General features: G+C 37.2%; 1 protein-coding gene across 1 annotated transcript in view; it reads left to right on the top strand.

Moving 5' to 3' along the window:
• Positions 1 to 14,710, top strand: part of ttn.2 (titin, tandem duplicate 2) — a 308,270-nt gene that overhangs the window by 31,851 nt on the left and 261,709 nt on the right. Inside the window, exons 29-38 of the mRNA XM_048599205.1 lie at positions 941 to 1,201; positions 4,061 to 4,324; positions 4,820 to 5,080; positions 5,218 to 5,478; positions 5,624 to 5,884; positions 5,997 to 6,138; positions 6,229 to 6,397; positions 6,531 to 6,762; positions 9,480 to 9,764; positions 10,205 to 10,330. Coding sequence (XP_048455162.1) covers positions 941 to 1,201; positions 4,061 to 4,324; positions 4,820 to 5,080; positions 5,218 to 5,478; positions 5,624 to 5,884; positions 5,997 to 6,138; positions 6,229 to 6,397; positions 6,531 to 6,762; positions 9,480 to 9,764; positions 10,205 to 10,330 — 2,262 coding nt within the window. The remainder of the gene's footprint in view (positions 1 to 940; positions 1,202 to 4,060; positions 4,325 to 4,819; positions 5,081 to 5,217; positions 5,479 to 5,623; positions 5,885 to 5,996; positions 6,139 to 6,228; positions 6,398 to 6,530; positions 6,763 to 9,479; positions 9,765 to 10,204; positions 10,331 to 14,710) is intronic.

Consider the following 14,710-nt stretch of genomic DNA (forward strand, 5'->3'; position numbering starts at 1 on the left):
CAGCTGGTGCCTCACAAGTGTCTTGTTAAACAAGGCAAATCATTGCTCTGTGATTGTGAGAATTAACTCGATCACTCAAGGTTTTATTTTAACAAACCGTTCACTTGTTATTTTTCTTTCTTACACTCATATTTTCAGCACTTAAAAAGAAGCTTCAAGCATAGAAAATTAAAGATGACATATTTCACAATTATGTGCTTATCAATAAATTAATTGTTTTTCAATATTTTCATTAACCCTTCAGATACCTCAGCCTCTTCTGAGATGGGGATATTGTAATCTCCCTGTCTATGCTGACACCTTATCTGTTTTCCTTCTTACCACGATACATCCCATCATTTGATTATGGTTTCAATTATGTTGATGCTTGTTTTGAAAATTTAAAAGCAACTTTTGTTTTTCAATGTATCTGTTAGCCATTGGCTTCCTGATCTCACTATTGTACAAGGATGAATCAACATATGATCTTCTACAATCGCAACATAATGCAGTTGACAATCTCTGACATCATTTTGTTACAGCACAGAGACAAATGGTCAAATCAAATCAGCCTTCCTACCTCTGTATTCACAACACAATAAAATTAAAACCTTCAAAGACCCTCAAAACTGACTCCAATTATTCCTAACCAGACTTTTTAAAAAAAGCCAAACCCAGACTCTGTGAATGATCAATTCTAAAGACCAGGTTTTAGCTTAAGCAAAAAACTGTAACTATTAATTAATAATACAGAATATTTTATATATGTTCATATTCATTGAGCAAGTTTAGTTTGTTTTTAAGATCTTCATCTAACTAAATTAGAGATTTAATCAGGATTACAGACACTGTTAAATTTACACCAACAAGATGCCATAGGATCAGTGTGCATGCAGATATATAAGTTTGTACTTGTCTTTTATTAGCTTTGGTTTATTCTAGTAATTTTATAAATCCTCAGGTGGTGCTATCAGCAAACCTCTTAAGGATCAGACGGTTCCAGAATCACAGCCAACTGTCTTTGAATGTATGGTGGCCAATGCAGACTCTGAGGGAATATGGTCAAAGGATGGCAAGCCAATAACCTTCGGTAATATTATCCGAAGTGAAGTAGATGGAGTTACCAGGCGTCTCATAATTGATATCACTAAATCAGAAGATGCAGCTGAATACTCATACCAAGTTGCAAACTCCAAGACATCAGCTAAGCTGAAGGTTGAAGGTCAGTATCACAATCAAGAAATGAAATACATTTATGTTTACATACATAGCTGAACAGTAAGATCGCAACCATTACAGTTTCATAGAAAAATAATAATATAACATGAATAGAAATTGTAGAGTGTATTTGATATTATTTAACAATTAGTAGAAAAACACCTTTTCCAGTATTATAAGCACATAAAAACTGCCTTCTGGATAAATTTGAAAATTTTTTATCTAATTTGTGTTAGGTAATGCAGTGTGTCTTACAGGCTAATGACAGATTGAGGGATTGGCATGGTATTGTAAATGGGGAGATTGTTTTTACCTCCCTTTACCTTCAAAATGAGTCACACAACTTGACAGAAGAGTGATATTGGAATTTAACATGCAAGAAGAAAAGAATATAAAGTTTTTGAGAAGATTTGTAGCTTGGGCTGTGGATGAGGTTGTAGACTTGCTCGCTGAACCAGTGTTTTTAATTGCAGATGTTTCGACTCCTTGCTAGGTAATAACATCAGTGCACCTCCGGTGAAGCATTAGTGTTCTGTCCTGCTTGTTATTTATATGCCTCGGTTTGCTGGGGTGGTTGGCATCACTTCTGGTTTTGTTTTCCAGTGGTTTGTACATCGGGTCCAGTTCAATGCATTTGTTGATGGGAGTTCTGGTTGGATTGCCAGGCCTCCAGGAATTCCCTGACATGTCTCTGTTTGGCTTATGCTATTATGGATGTGTTGTCCCAGTCAAATTTGTGTCCTTTTTTGGCTGTGTGTGTTGAGATCAATGAGAATTGGTCGTGTCTCTTGGTGGCTAGTTGGTGTTTGTGTATCCTTTATGGCCAGTTTTCTTCCAGTTTGGCCTACGTAATGTTTCTCGCAGTCCTTGCATGGTATTTTGTATATTACGTTAATTTTATTGGTTGTGGGCATGGGATCCTTTACATTCGTCGGTAGCTGTCGCAGGGTGGTCGTTGGTTTGTGGGTTACCCTGATACCTCGGGGTTTGAGTAGTCTTGTGGCCATCTCTGAAATGGTCATCTCTGACTACAAGAAGACACAACATGACCAAACTCACTAATCACCCTACGATACATCAAGGACATTTCAGAGATGACCGCAAGACTACTCAGACCCCAAGGTATCAGGGTAGCCCACAAACCAATGACCACCCTGCAACAGCTACCGACGAATGTAAAGGATCCCAAACCCACAACCAATAAAGTTAACGTAATATACAAAATACCATGCAAGGACTGCGAGAAACATTATGTAGGCAAAACTGGAAGAAAACTGACAATAAGGATTCACGAACATCAATTAGCCACCTGAAACACGACCAATTCTCACCAGTCTCAATACACATGGACAAAGAAGGACACAAATTCAACTGGGACGATACATCCATAATAGCACAAGCCAAACAGAGACATGCCAGGGAATTCCTGGAGGCCTGGCATTCCAACTGGAACTCCATCAACAAATGCATTGAACTGCACCCAATATACAAACCACTGTAAAACAGAACTGGAAGTGATGCCAACCACCCCAGCAAACCGAGGCATATAAATAACAAGCAGGACAGAACACCAATGCTTCACCGGAGGCGCACTGATGATGTGACCTAGCAGGGTGACAAAACATCTGCAATCAAGCACACAGGCTTGGCAAGCAAGTCTACAAGCTCAAAAAGAGTATCCTAACATTTATGCATTACAAAATGAACAGTTGAATATCCCTCTAGTTCTGTGATCAAGGAAGACTTAATAATTTGAAACTGTTAAAAGCTACTACTTACAAGTAAATGAATTAACTGTCCTTTATTCTCAGTTCATAATTTTAATTTGCAAAGTTTGACTTTTAATGAAATTACTGACAAAATAGTACTATAACAGTGTACCAGGGAAAAAGTAGAACAGCTGTTTAATACTTCCATTTGAAGGACTTTTGCTTATATGTTATTGAATCATTCACATATGGGAAAACTGACTGTTTTACTGCTCCCCAAAGTAGTGATGTACATACATTCCAGAAAATGAAAATGCTGTTGCTTTTTTAATGGATGTTATTGGAAGCATAGACAGAAGTTTAATACTTTGCATTATGTTAAGTGAGATACGTCTCTCTAGAGTTGACTGAAAATCTCTTACTGTTAAAATCTTAAATTGATTTAATTCTATTTTAAAAATACTGTGATATATAAATTATGGCATTAACATAACTAATTAGTCCTATTACTCTACACCAAGGTGAAAAAGTAGAAATTTGACATCAGTTGAGGTATAAAGCGAAATGGCTCTCATGTTCCATGGGGTCTTTACAATTTCTGACGATTGTTAGGGGAGACCAATGAATGGTCCAATAGAATTAAGAGGATACAAAATTAGGGAGGAGGATGAATTAGAGAGTTATTTAACAATATGATTAAGGAAAGACGTGATCAGGGAATAAGGTGGAAATGTCTATTTAAAGCCAAGGCAGCTAGTCAAGTGAACTTTTCGTAGCAGTATAAATTGACTGTACAAACATTTTACTAGTAGAATCCCTGTGATCGTTCATAAGGCTAGGACTTCTCCTTGTACATTCATAACTCAGAACAAGTCATCCAACTTTCCATGCATTTTTGGGTACCAGATCAAATCATCACCCATACAACATTAATACATGACTAGAAGCCTGTGGCTCAGCACAAGAAAGCAATCAGGCAGGTTATGGGGTTCATTAGATTGCAGAGTCTCATTTGATCTTCAGATCTTCAGTACAACTGAGAAGTCGTACTTTCCCCTCCTTTCAGGTAATTAATAAGCTGAATAGTGAGTCAATGGATAATTGAGATTGCATTATTAATAAATAACCTTAATAAAATTGTTCCCTGAACCCAGCTGTCAAGATAAAGAAGACTCTGAAAAATCAGACAGTCACAGAAACACATGATGCAGTCTTTACCTTAGAGCTTACACATCCCGATGTGACCAGAAGCCAGTGGATTAAAAATGGGGAAGAAATCAAACCTAGTGACAAGTATGAGATTACCGTAGATGGTGTCATACATACTCTAAGAATTAAGAAGTGTGTAACTTCAGATGAATCTGTGTACAACTTCAAACTTGGCAGATTGTCAGCTAATGCTAGACTTCATGTGGAAGGTAAGTGCTGGAATTTATATCTTATATTGCTTAACAATACAAATTATTAAAAACACATTACTGTAGGTAGTAATTCCTTAAAAGCTTTTGAAACTATTTTTAACCATGCTAATAAGTACTAACCTATTCTTGTGTTATACATTTTAAAGATTTTTATAGGAACTCTATGCAGACTTGCAGAATTGCCAAGCAATTATTAATATCTTGGCTCGTTCACCTAAAAATGAGTTATTTTGGCATCCAGAGCAACCTAATGACAAAACTCAATGTAGTTTGAGTATTAGCTTAACACTTGTAACATAATACTGACTTTTCATGAATTATTTTCATATTTGCTAACTGTAAATTAAGTTGCACATCTCATTACATTTTGTATCTTAAATTATGATAATGAAAATTTGCCTTCTTGAGCTTTCTTTCGGTAATTATTGTGGTGTCTAAAATGTTTATTTGACTGTTCAGAACTAAACACAATATTTTGTTTCATATTATTAGTTATCAAAGTAATTAAGAAACCAAAGGACATCACAGCTATGGAAAATGCCACTGCTACGTTTGAACTAAGTGTATCACATGATAATGTGCCAGTAAAATGGATGTTCAACAATGTGGAACTTAAGACAAGTGACAAGTGCAAAGTTATTGCACAGAGGAAAGTTCACAAACTAGTATTGGAGAATGTCACCCCAGCACAAGTTGGGGAGTATTCAGCCATTATTGGACAACTTGAATGCAAAGCAAAACTTTATGTTGAATGTGAGTGGATAATTATATATTCTGCTTGTGATAGTACATTACAAAACAGCAATTTCATGTAAAATTGAAATAATCCATCATCCCAAAAGATAGAATGCAGAAAATAGATACTAATTTTTCAAAACTTATTCATTCAGCTGTGCACATCACCAAGACTATGAAAAATGTTGAAGTTCCCGAGACAAAAAATGCAACCTTTCAATGTGAAGTGTCTCATTTCAATGTACCATCCACCTGGTTGAAGAATGGTGTGGAAATAGAAATGAGTGACAAGTTCAAGGTAGTTGTGCAGGGCAAACTCCACCAGCTAATTATAATGAACACAAGCAATGAGGACTCTGCAGAATACACCTTCATCTGTGGAAATAATAAAGTGTCAGCTACTCTGACAGTAAAACGTAAGATTTCTTCATTTCAATACCATATATCCATAATTCTGAATTAACCTTCCATAATTACAGATGACAAAGTAAGCACCCAATTAGAATGTGTACATTAATAATCATATTCCTCTGCCACTAAATTATTGTTTTCCTTCTTCAGCAATTTTAATAACATCTATGCTAAAGGATATGAATGCACAAGAGAAAGATACAATTACCTTCGAAGTAACAGTGAATTATGAAGGTATTACTTACAAATGGCTCAAGAATGGCAAAGAAATCAAATCAACTGAGAGAACACAAATAAAGACCAAGCAATTAACACACACACTTTCAATCCGCAATATTCACTTTGGTGATGCAGCAGAGTACAGTTTTGTTGCTGGATCAGCATCATCTGCAGCAACTTTATATGTGGAAGGTAATTAACAAAATAATTCATTTGTGGCCTTGTTTATATCACACAGTTCACTGTAAAATTGTAAGTTTAATATATGCAATAGAGTGTAAAATCAGCATATGTCCTTCTATAGCTCGGCATATTGAATTTCGGAAGCACATCAAAGATATCAAAGTCACTGAGAAGAAGAAAGCCACCTTTGAGTGTGAAGTTTCAGAACCAAATATTGAAATACAGTGGATGAAGGATGGTGCGGAGCTCCAGCCTTCTGAAAGGTAAGTGTTCAATCTACACAACATTTGATAAATGAACACAAGCAATGGCTTTGCTTTTTCTTTTACTATTTCTTTGCTTTTTTTTAACAGAATTAAGATGCACAGTGAGAAATTTATTCATCGCCTCACCATTCCTGTTACAAAAATGGCTGATGCTGGCCAGTACGCAGCAGTTGTGGGTGAAAATATTTCCACTGCTAATTTGTACGTGGAAGCACGACACATTGTCATTTCAAAACCTGTTCATGCAGATATCCAGGTATGATGCATTTGCTTCTTATTTAAAATAATAGTTTTTGCAGTTATCATGTAGAAATTGAAAACTGAAGAAAATCACTGAGTTTTATACTTTCCATACATTATTTTAACGAAACCTAATTTTCTGTAATCAGGTCATTGAGAAAAAGAAAGCCATATTTGAATTTGAAGTTGATGAAGATGATGTTGAAGCTCAATGGCTCAAAGATGGAACTGAGATCAACTTTCAGGTTGAAGAAAGATACAGATATATAATCCAAAGACGCGTACATCGCATGACCATCACTGAAACCAAAGTTTCTGATTCTGGCGAATACACCTTTGTGGCTGGCAGGAATCGAAGTTCTATGAAACTTCTTGTTAATGGTACGCACAAAGCAACAACTACTTGCTATCATAAAATACCTGTGTGGTACAAAAAATAGCGCTTCATAGAGTGTAATCAGACAAAAATGACTGCTGGACCAAAGCAGGAGGTATTAGGAGAATTGAGCAACAATTTTTGTTCAAAGTTGGGTGTTAATGAATGTCGAAAAGAAGAAACAAATAGTGAGGCAGTGATGTTAGGAAGAAAATTGCAGAACTTAGGGCTAAAAGTACAGCTATTAAAAGAAGTGGCATTATGAATTCAAGTTTAAACATTGGCCAGATGTCATACAAGTGTAATTGGAAGTAACTTGGCAGGCATTTTTAAAGAGGATATGGAATATATACGAGTATATGTGGATGGAATTTGATAAAAGAATGTGTGTGGTGAGGGATACAAGAAAATGGTTGATCGTAATCTTGTTTTGAGCAAAAAAAAGGCAGTGTAAAGCTAGGAATACATTGTGGGGTTGAGGGAGCTGATGTGAATATAAGGAGCAACGCTTTTGCAAGACGGGAGATTGACAGCGCCATGAAATCAGGAGAGAAGGGAAGACAAGTTGAAATGGAAACAGTGGGTGAGGAGTCAACAAATGAACAGGTTAAGGTTGGAAAGGAGATATTTTTGCAAGAAACTAGAGTTGCGGTTGATTTGTTAAGGATGAGATTGCAGAGTGCTTGGAAGTGCATGATGAAATAGGGCTGAGTCAGCATGACTTCAACAAGAGAAGGTCATGCCTGACAGATCTGTTTGAAATCTTTGAGGAGGTAATGAGCAATTTAGACAAAAGAGAGCCAGTGGATATGATCTGTTTGGATTTGTAGAAGGTCTTTGACAAGTTGCCGCACAGGAAGTTGCTAAGAAAAGATAAGAGCCCATGGTGACAGGGACAAGGTACTGGCGTGGATAGAGGATTGGCTGACTGGCAGAAGGCAGAGAGTGGAGATAATAGAGTCTTTTTTCAGGATAGCAGCCAGTGACTAGTGTAGTTCAGTAGAGGTCAGTGTTGAGATCACAACTATCCACATTATACATAAGCAATCTGGACAAAGGAACTGAGGGCATTATTGTTATGTTTGCAGATGACACAAAGATAAGTGGAGGGACAGATAGTGTTGGGGAAGCAGGAGGCTGCAAAAAAACTTGAACAGGCTAGAAGAGTGGGCAAAAAAGTGGTAGATGGAATACATTCTGGGAAAGTGTGAGGTTCTGCATTTTTGTAGGAAGAATAGAGGCATAGAATTCTTTCTAAATGGGTAAAGGCTACAGAAATCTGAAGCACAAAAAAATTTAGGAGTCCTAGTTCAGGACTCTCTTAAGTTTAACATGCAGGTTCAGTTGGCAGTTACAAAGGCAAATGCAATGTTAGCATTCATTTCAAGAGGACTAAAATACAGGAGCTGAGATGTACAACTGAGGCAATATAAGGCTCTGGTCAGACTGCATTTTGAATATTGCAAGCAGTTTTGGACCCCATATCTAAGGAAGGATGTGCTGGCCTTGGAGGATGAAGGGTTTGTCATATAAGGAGCAGTTGAGGATTCTGGGTCTGTACTTGAAGGAGTTTGTAAGGATGAGGGGCATTCTTATTGAACCTTACAGAAAACTGAGAGGCTGGTTGGAGTGGATGTGGAGAAGATTTTTCCACTAGGAGGAGAGTGCAGTACCTGTGGGGGCAGCCTCAGAGTGAAGAGACGACTCTTTAGAACTGAGATGAGGAGGAATTTCTTCAACCAGAGAATAGAGAATCTGTGGAACTCATTGCAACTGAAGGCTGTGGAGTGTATGTAGAGAGTATTTAAATAGAGATAGATAGGTTCTTGATTAGTAAGGGGATCAACAGTTATGGGTGAAGGCAGGAGAGTAGGGTTGAGAAATGTATCAGCCATGATTGAATGGCGGAGCGGACATGATGGGGTGAATGGCCTAAATCTGCCCCAATATGTTATGGTCTTATGGCCTTAGGTTGGTGGTAGAGAGCAAGTAATTTCTAATAGAGGAAGGAGGGTGAGGTGTTTAAAGGGGAAGATACCATCAGAAATTAGTAGCACCACCAACTGAGTTGAGAGCTGTTGATGTTAAAATGGAGACTGTGAGGACATGTGAAGAGAAGATTATTTTTAATTTTTAAGACATTACAGCTAGTGAACCATGAAACTGGAGGGATAGCTATGGCCTGCAGCTGTTGTTGATCTGGTTTTAATATCCATTATAGGTCCTGTGATTAACAATACTTGCCCTCAATTGAGCAACACAGAAATGACTTGTTCCGAAGGCAGCGTGATCAGTAACGGATAGATTCGGGTTCATAGTAGTTGTCAATGGCTCTAAATCGCGTACCTACCTACCTCCAATCTAGACACCAAACTAACTTCAAACCCCCCAGTTAAATTTGATATTCAGATTACTTTACTCAATAAGAAACTGTATTTAAGAAGGTCTTAATTCTTTACTGCCAGCTATTTGATGCTAATGATCAGTTCCTTGGCAAATGGAATCTTTCGAAGGAAGTTAACTTTTTGAGCTTTTATTCAAAAGTCCCTAATTATTTCTTTTCTTGGGATATTTTTAATGTATTTCATGCTATTAGCTGGACTATTCACTATTGCTATGAAGAGAATGTATGTATGGCAACTGGACAGTAGATAGCAGAAGTAACTAGTTTGTGGAAATTGGAAACCAAGTGTTTTTATATTCTTCTCTGTTGTTATTTTAGTTCTTGAACCGCCTTCTTTTAAGTTGGAGTTGGAACCTTGTGTTGTGAAAGCTGGTGAACCTGCTCGATTCTGTGCTGTAATAGTTGGCACACCAAAATTAGAAGTGTCTTGGTTCAAAGATGACCAAAAACTTTCCTCAGGATTTAAACGCAAGTTACTTCATGACGAGAACCAGTATACTTTGTTACTGATTGAGGCATTCCCTGAAGATGCAGGCACCTACAAATGTGAAGCAAGAAATGAAGTTGGGTTAGCTGCTAGTGGTGCTTCACTTGATGTTGAAGGTATACCTGAAGTAATTTATTTATCTGCATGTACTTTAATATACATAACATCCTTGTGAAGAATACTATCTACTTTTAGTTATATAAAGGAATGGGGGAACAAAAATTGGTCATCGCTCACGAAATGATGTGAGCAATGGTGAATCAGTAGCCTATTTGAAAGCAGTGGAAAAGAAAATTGGACCTATTGTAAATGTACCTTTTTTCTTAACACTCCTTTTGTGCTACAGTAGATATTTAATTTAATGCTGGGAACGTTCTATCATAAAAACTTGAAGTTCATAATTTTGCTTTGCAGCAAGCATTAATCATCCATTAACATTTTTGTTAAATGTAAACGTAGTGTTTCCATAGATTTGCTTCTACTTCATATAATTTTCAAACAATACTTTTGATAAACTGAGATGTGATTGATTTACGAATTTATTTATTATTTACAGTTCCAGAAGTTGTGTCTCCTGAGGTTGAAGCACCCGTTTATCCACCTACCATCATAAGTCCAATACAGGACACTTCTACCACTGAAGGAAAATCTGCTCAATTTCAGTGCCGTGTTACTGGGACAGGTATGTTCCATGTTTACATTTCAGGGACACCTTTGCTTTTATTCCAATGTTCTCCTTCCACCAGATGGAGGTGATTTCTGGCGGGTTAGAGTTCCAATGTTATATACCGTGTTCTTAAACTTCTCCCATTTAACCATTCTGTATGTACGAACTCAGCTTATTGTGTCATAGAGAGTGTCACAACTGAACTTCCCTGTACTCACTTAACATTTGTACAATAGAAGCATGAAAAGATCCATGATTCAGAAGGAGAGAAAAATATTGTAGAATGTTAAGGGACTGAAAGCCGACAAATCCTGAAGACTTGATGGCCTAAAATAGGTCTCAGCAGAGACATCAAGATGTTGGTTATGATTCTTTCTAAAAAAAACCATAGAATAAGAAACAGTTCCAGTGAACTGCAAGCTAGCAAATGTTACTGCAATTCAAGAAAGGAGCAAGAGAGAACCCAAGAATCTACAGGGCAGTTAACCTAATGTAAGTCATCAGACGAGTCTCAGTAATGCACTTAGAAAATAAGAGTACAAGCAAACAGAATCAATGTGGTATTGTGAATGAGAAATTGTGTTTGGAAAAATGAAGAGTTTTTTAAGGGTTCAATAATAGTTAATTCAGTTCAGTTAAGATAGGACTCATGGAGCTGATGATAATATTCTAACATGGCTGGATGTTTGGTTAATTGACTGGAAACAGAGAGGAGGGATCAAAATTTTAGACTTCTCAGCCTGTGACTAGTGGAATGCTGCAGTGATCGTTGTTGGGGTCTCAGCTATTTATGTTGAATATTTATATATAGAAACCAAGAATAACGTGTCCAAGTTTGATAACTGTGCAAAGCTATATGGGAGTAAAAAATACTGCAGAGACATGGAGAGGTTGAGTAGGTAACAAGCTGGATGAAGTACGAAATGGGGACGTGTGAGATTCATTTTGGTAATAAGAATAAAAAAAGCAGATTATTTTTAAAAAAGCATGAGATCTTTAAATGTTATGCAAATTACTCTATCCAGCTCACACATGGTATTGAAAATCTCTATCAGATCTCCTCTCAGCTTTCTTCTCTCTGAGGAGAACAGTCCCAACTTCTTCAATCTATCCTTATAACTGAAGTTTCTCATCCCTGGAGCCAATCAAGTATACTTCTTCTGCAGCCTCTTCAATGTGTTCATGTCCTTCACATAATGTTACATCCAGAACTGTGCACAGCACTTTAGCTGAGGTCTAACAAATGTCTTATACAAGTTCAACATCACCTCCTTGCTCGTGTACTCTACACTCCTATTCATAATAAATTCATAATAATATTCATAAAGAATAAAGTATGCTTTACTTACTGCTGTCTCCACCTATCCTGCATTTTCAATGATTCATGCATATAGATATCAAGATGGTCCTGCTTTTGTACCTTAGAATTTTACCACCTATTTTATACTTTCAATGTTCTTCCTTCCAAAACGCATCACCTCTCTCCTTCTGCATTACTTCGCTGCATTAAAACTCATCTGCCTCCTATCTGTCTACTCTACCAACTTGCCTATGTCCTCTATGTCCTTCTGGAGTTCTACCCTGTCCTTTTCCTAAGAAAATGTTGACCTTGCCAGTGATGCCCACATCTACTGATTGAATTAAGAAAAAAAAACTTCTGCTTGGTCTTCTTTGATTTGAAGGAAAGCAAACAGAACTTATGCAACTTTTCCTCATAGATAAAATTCTTCATTCCTGCCAACATTCTCATAACTCTCTTCAGCTTGTGCAGTACAATTACTTCCTCCCAAAGTCAAATGGTATGCAATACTGTAGCTGCAATTTAATTCATTTTTTAATAAAGCTATTAAAACTCCTTTGGCTTTACAAGGACCTCAGCTAATAAAAGAAAGTACCCTCCATGCCTTCCTGATCATCTTATTTACCTGTTATATTTCTTTCAGGAACTTGTGGCATATTGTCCAAGTTGTTCTGTTTCTCTACATTTTTCAGAATTGTATTCCCTTGCCATGTTAGTCTTCCCCAAATACCTTGACTTCTCCAAATTGAGTTTCAATTAACTAACAGATCCGTTGACAGCTTCCTGCATGCCATGGCTTTCTCCTGATCTTCTTCAGCATGATCAATTTTTATTTTATAAATTTGTATGATTGATTCAGGCCTACAGCAAGGAGCCCAGTATAATAGTGACATTCAAAAGAGATGACTAGTGATTGAAAGTGGGACCCTGATTGTTTTTCTCCTTCCTCAGCTGAGCTGAAAAGTCTACTCCTCCTATTTCTTATATCTGGTTTGAATATTTCACTCATTTCTTAAAAATGAGGTTTCATGCTAAATTTCTCCTTATCTCTGCTAAAAATCTTGATTTCTTTCCACTGGAACACAGTTCACAAATATAAGCAGCTTCTATTGTTTTACAAAGGGGGAGTTCGCCAAACTTACAAACGCCAACAGCAACCTATAGCAGGTTGTTGTAACATATAAGTGTGAAAACAAGTGACTATCAAGCATCTGAGATGTTTAGATGTTAATGGATCTTTGATGTAATTTCTGGAAATAAATGTGGTGGTATTACTGGAGCCTCATTTATGAGCAGGTTTGTGCTTTATTCTGTGAATTTAACATATGTAGCATAGTTTGGCAGTTGGTTGGGTGATTAAGTGATAGAGTAGGGATAAAGGAACATTTTCAGAATCTATGCTGTGTCAGTGACATTCCAGAGATTTTTCATGGGTCCTCAACTTTTCACTGTATATAAATGACTTGAATGAGAGTTACAAATATTAGAGTTTGCAGATAACAGCTGGTTGAGAGGCACAGTAAGTTATGTAGAGTAGATTAATAAGGGGCAGGCACTGTGTAAGTGCTGAAAGCTGTGGCCAATAGAGTTCAGTGTGGTGAAGTGAGTGGTTATCTACTTTGATATGAGAAGGACAAATTGGAATCTATTTTAATGGTAAAAGGCTAGGAACTATGAATCAGTAAATAAATTTAGACTTTCATGCACACAAATTACAAATGCAAAACTGTATTCAGTAATCAAAAAGGTAATACAATGTTGCCTGTTATTTCAGAGTGTTCAAATCATATACATTTTATATTTGATGGCACAGAAGGAGGTTATTCTGGTTGCTGTACCTGGACTGGCTTTTTAATAGAACAATTATGCTTAGTCCAATATCCTCATGTTTGCCAAAAGCCCTGTAAATTCGAATCCTCAAATCCTTTTAGATATGTTGTGGAATCAGCTTCCAATACAGTCAGAATGTTCTAGATCTTGACAACTGAGAGTGAAAACTATTCTCCCCATCTTGCCTCTAGACCTTTTGCCAGTGATTTTAGAGCCATCGGCTCCAGTTACTGATTCACTTATCAGAAGGAAGCGCTTTACTTTCTCCCCAATACTTGCGCTATCTTAAACCACAATTCTATCACTTCTTGATCTTCTTTGTCCAAGGAAAATAATAATTATTTTTGCAATTTATGTTCATCATTGAAGCCCCACACCCCTGATAATCTACCCAATGTCTTTCTAAGGCCTTTGAATCCTTCCTGAAGTATGGTGCCCAGTATTGTCTGCAGTACTCCTGTTGAGGGTGAACCAATGATTTATAAATGTCTATGTGGATTTTTTTCCTTGTTTTCATTGATCATCTCAAGGAACCAGTATGCCCTTTCCAAGTGACTGTTAACTTTGTCCTGGATTATTGTCTCCAAAAAACTTTTCCAGCGCTGCAATTCTCCAAATCTCTGGCATCGCCGTTCATCTTGGAAGGCTTGTGGCCAATGCCTCTAAAATTTCCATCTGTATTTTATTTAGTACCTTTGGATCCATCTAAAAACAGAAACATAGAAAGAAGAATCAGGATTAAGCAATTTGGCCCATCAAGCCCATACCACCATTCAACATAATCACGGCTGACCCTCTATCTCAATGATACATTCCCATTCTCTCCCCATACCTCTTGACATCTTCAGTTTCTACATATCTATCTATATCTTTCTTAAACATATTTGGTGACTTCACCCCCACATCAATCTGTGGTAGAGACATCCAATGGTTCACTATCCTCTGAGTGAAGACACTTCTCCTCTTAGTTCGAAATGGCCTACCATGTATCCTGATCCATGATTCCTTCTTCTCTGTCTGGTTCTTGTGATGTATATAGTTTGGTGTCAACTTTTATTTGCTAGTTTTCCTGCACAGTGCCTTGTGGATGAAAGAATATCAGGATATGCAGGAATGTAGAGTTGAGGTGAAAATCAAATTAGCCTTGACCTTATTGAATGGTGGAGCAGGCCTGAAGGCTGAGTGAGATAGTAGGAACTGCAGATGCTGCAGAATCTGAGATAACAAGGTGTAGAGCTAGATGAACACAGCAGACCAAGCAGCAT

Source organism: Rhincodon typus, chromosome 7 (assembly GCF_021869965.1).
Source record: "Rhincodon typus isolate 14 chromosome 7, sRhiTyp1.1, whole genome shotgun sequence".
In the NCBI taxonomy this organism is placed as follows: Eukaryota; Metazoa; Chordata; class Chondrichthyes; order Orectolobiformes; family Rhincodontidae; genus Rhincodon; species Rhincodon typus.